Raw genomic sequence first — 4,542 nt, 5'->3', positions numbered from 1 at the left:
TATATATATATATATTGCAATACATGATGCAGTAAAAATATAAAATATAAATTCCATTAATTGCAGTCATAATAATGCTTCTGTCCTCATTCTCCAGGTGGGTGACAATGATCTGGTCTACATCTCTCACAAGGCTTTCTCGGGACTGATCGGTCTGGAAGATCTGACCATCGAGAGATGCAACCTGACGTCCGTATCCGGCCAAACTCTGTCTTACCTGCGTAACCTCGTCACCCTGCGACTGTGCCACCTCAGCATCTCGGCCCTCGAGGACCAGAACTTCCGCAAGCTGTCTGCGCTGAGAGGCCTGGAGATCGACGGCTGGCCGTACCTGGAGTACATCTCGCCGCTGAGCTTCCAGGGTCTCAGTCTGTCCTGGCTCTTCATCACCAACACCAACATTAGCTCGGTGCCATCGGCCTCCTTCAGGAACCTGGCTTACCTGACGGCCCTAAACCTCTCCTACAACCCCATCTCCACGCTCGAGTCCTGGGCCTTTCGAGACCTCATCAGGCCGGTTTATGTGTGCTTTATTTGTTTACCTGCATGTCATGTGACCGTGAACGTGTCAAAATAGTTTGTGAATCTTTAAAGATGCAAGTACAGCTTCATCTGCTTAAATGGGGAAAGACTGAAACGGTTTGTCAGGATTACATAACTTTAACGTGTCAAATTCAAATTATAAAACGGAGAGTTCCGGTCCTTGATTCTGATTGGCTGAGCCGCGTTCGAAGCTGTTGTAAATTACTCTACAAACACACACCTTTGTTTACTTCTGTGTGTTGCTCGGCAACCACTTTGTTGCAACCATAACTGTTTCTGAGGAACTACATTGTTTGGTGGAAGAATACTGTTTTTATTAATATCATTACACTTTATTTGCTCTGTTTTATTTTGTGAAACCATACTACGTATATGGAATAACCGTTTTATAAAAGCAATAAGCCCCGTGAAGCCATGGTTTACAGTGAATTTATTACAGCTAAGGGGGTTTTAGGCACTCCGCTTCACGTCGTACCTAAAAACGCCTCTTAGCTGTTATAAATTCACTGTAAACCACGGCTTCTTGGGGCTTATTGCTTTAATAAATGTGACCCTGGACCACAAAACCAGTAATAAGGGTCATTTTTTCTAAATTGAGATTTATACATAAATAAGCGTTCCATAGCTGTATGGTTTGTTATGATAGGACAATATTTGGCTGAGATACAACTATTTGAAAATCTGGAATCTGAGGGTGCAAAAAAATCGAAATATTGAGAAAATCGCCTTTAAAGTTGTCCAAATGAAGTTCTTAGCAATGCATATTACTAATCAAAAATTAAGTTTTGATATATTTACCGTAGGAAATGTACAAAATATCTTCATGGAACATGATCTTTACTTAATATCCTAATGATTTTTGGCATAAAAGAAAAATCAATAATTTTGACCCATACAATGTATTTTTGGCTATTGCTACAAATATACCCCAATGACTTAAGACTGGTTTTGTGCTCCAGGGTCACATTCATCTCAATAAAACCACATTAATTGCAGTCGCCATAATAATTCTGTCCTTGTTTTGCAGACTGAAGGAGCTGCACATGATCAGCACCAACCTGCTCACCGTGGAGCCTCACGCTCTGGGAGGTTTGCGTCAGATCCGAGTTCTGAACCTGTCCAACAACGATCTGGTGACTCTGGAGGAGAGCTCCTTCCACTCAGTCAACAGCCTGGAGACGCTTCGTGTGGACGGGAACCCGCTGTCCTGCGACTGTCGTCTGCTGTGGATCCTGCAGCGCAGACGCACTCTAAACTTCGACGGGAAGATGCCGGTGTGCGCTGGACCGCCGGAGGTGCAGGGATACCTGTTGAGCATGTTCACCGATTCGGCGTTATTCGACTACTTCATACAAATATACCCCAATGACTTAAGACTGGTTTTGTGCTCCAGGGTCACATTCATCTCAATAAAACCACATTAATTGCAGTCGCCATAATAATTCTGTCCTTGTTTTGCAGACTGAAGGAGCTGCACATGATCAGCACCAACCTGCTCACCGTGGAGCCTCACGCTCTGGGAGGTTTGCGTCAGATCCGAGTTCTGAACCTGTCCAACAACGATCTGGTGACTCTGGAGGAGAGCTCCTTCCACTCGGTCAACAGCCTGGAGACGCTTCGTGTGGACGGGAACCCGCTGTCCTGCGACTGTCGTCTGCTGTGGATCCTGCAGCGCAGACGCACTCTAAACTTCGACGGGAAGATGCCGGTGTGCGCTGGACCGCCGGAGGTGCAGGGATACCTGTTGAGCATGTTCACCGATTCGGCGTTATTCGACTACTTCACCTGCCAGAAGCCCAAGATCCGCAACCGGAAGCTGCAGCAGGTGAGCAGTGATGGGTATCGTTAAGGTTTTAACAGTATTACCGATACTGCTTATCAATCCGGTACTTTAACTGTATTCTTATTGGTACTTTTTATTATATACACAGTTACAGTTTTTTTTTTCAGCTGCTTACACACAAAATCTTTACTTGTCACACAATTTCTGAAAGCTGACACTCAAACACCAGAAGCACACACCAAATCTGCAAAACCATAGGCTACACTAATTCTCAGCCTTCGACTTTTCAATTTCATAGGCAAAGTTTTATAGGGCTGCACGATTAATCGAATGCGATTGTCATGTGCATCTTGTCAGTAAAGCTGGTTCTGTGATCAGTAGTAAATCTCCATCACATGCTTTCAGCAGCATTTACAACACAGAGCCATAGTTCACTGACAAGCTACCCAAAAAAAATCGCAGATATAATCGCGCGATTATGAAATCGAAGAAATCGTTCGCGATAATGAAAGCAGTTTGCATAGCTTATCAGTGAACTACGGCTCTGTGTAGTAAATGCTGCTCCATCTGAAAGCACATGAAAATACCACATTTAATAACGTTTTCACTCCAAACTCACTTAACTCGCATAACATTAGTCGAGTGTTTGAAATAAATCCTTCTGTAAGATGGCTACTTAAACAGAATAAGGCACGCAACATATTTCATAGTATTCTAAGCAGTGATAAAGGCTATGTCGATTAGGATTGCATTATTGTATACTTCATTATAATGAAAATTTTTATAATAATTATAATAAGAACTCAGATAAATCATATATTGTCGTAGTCCTGTGTTTATTAGTCATGTTGAATCAATGAAAGCAGTTCAATCTTCTGTTTATTCAGTTGCAGCGATAGGGATTTCCTGGATTTCTTCTGCAGGGCATATTTAGAGTTTCTCTGGCCTTCTGATGGAGATTTACTACTGATCACAGAACCGTGCTTCACTGACAAGATGCACATGACAATTGCGATTTATCGTGCAGCCCTAGCGTGTAAGCTGTTGAAAAAACTGTAATACCGGTTTTGGCACCCATCCCTACAGGTGACGGCTCACGAAGGCCAGCCGGTGTCGTTCCTGTGCCGCGCCGAAGGCGAACCGACTCCGGCCATCATCTGGATTTCGCCTCAGAGACGGAGGATCACTTCCAAAAGCAACGGAAGGATTACGGTTCTCCCCGGCGGGACACTGGAGATCCGTTATGCGCAGGTGACAGACAGCGGCACGTACATCTGCATCGCCAGCAACGCGGGCGGCAATGACACCTACTTCGCCACGCTGACCGTCAAGGGCCAGCCTTCGGATTCGGCGCTCTTCGCCAACCGCTCGCTGTACGCGGTGGACTTCAATGACACTGGGCTCAACAGCACGCGCGTTTTCCTCAAGTTCACGCTGGATTTAACCACCATCCTGGTGTCCACGGCCATGGGCTGCATCACTTTCCTGGGCGTGGTGCTCTTCTGCTTCCTGCTGCTGTTCGTGTGGAGCCGCGGACGAGGACAGCGCAAGAACAACTTCACCGTGGAGTATTCCTTCAGGAAGACCGAGGGACCCACCACCACCGGCGCATCCGGAGGCATGCGCAAGTTCAACATGAAGATGATATGAAACCACGCAGCCAGGGGCCCCCTGGGAGAAGCATAGACGCCCAACGCTAACACACACAGTGCTGAATCACAGAAATACACGTGCCGCATGATCGCAGAAACGTGACGACCTCGCAGTGTTATTTCCGTACTATTAATATAGGATTATATATTTATGAACTGGTTTTTATTTTTAGAATCTGTTTTAATTTTGCTTTTGATTTGATTTTATATTTTCTGTTTTTATTTTAATTTTAGTTATAGTAATTTTGCTGTAGGCTTTTTGTCTGTTTTATTTATTTATTTATTAGTCAGTTTTATATTAGTAAAAAAGAAAGAGATCATTTTTTATATTTTCCATTCTAGTCATTTTTGTAGTTTTTTTTTCCAGTTTTTATTTTTTCAGTAGTTATTTTTAGGTAGTTTAAGTATTTCAACTGAACAAAAAAAGATATTTTGATATATATATTTTCCAGTTGAAATGATTAAACTGCTAAAACTGAATTGGTTTTTATTTTAAATTCTGTTTTCATTTTGATTTTAGTTCAAGTTTAAATAAATCCGCTTTTTTTACGTTTTTTTTTATTA

General features: G+C 43.1%; 1 protein-coding gene across 1 annotated transcript in view; it reads left to right on the top strand.

Moving 5' to 3' along the window:
- The window catches only part of LOC107696585 (leucine-rich repeat and immunoglobulin-like domain-containing nogo receptor-interacting protein 3), a 46,993-nt gene extending 42,885 nt beyond the window's left edge, over positions 1–4,108 (top strand). Inside the window, exons 3-5 of the mRNA XM_016497001.1 lie at positions 98–513; positions 2,005–2,368; positions 3,413–4,108. Of these exons, the coding sequence (XP_016352487.1) occupies positions 98–513; positions 2,005–2,368; positions 3,413–3,976 (1,344 nt within the window). The 3' untranslated portion in view covers positions 3,977–4,108. The remainder of the gene's footprint in view (positions 1–97; positions 514–2,004; positions 2,369–3,412) is intronic.
- The last annotated feature ends 434 nt before the right edge of the window (positions 4,109–4,542 follow it).

The sequence above is a fragment of the Sinocyclocheilus anshuiensis genome, unplaced genomic scaffold (genome assembly GCF_001515605.1).
Source record: "Sinocyclocheilus anshuiensis isolate Anshui unplaced genomic scaffold, SAMN03320099.WGS_v1.1 scaffold217, whole genome shotgun sequence".
Taxonomy (NCBI): Eukaryota; Metazoa; Chordata; class Actinopteri; order Cypriniformes; family Cyprinidae; genus Sinocyclocheilus; species Sinocyclocheilus anshuiensis.
Note: the sequence above shows the minus strand (reverse complement) of the source record. Positions and strands in the feature narration are given on the sequence as shown.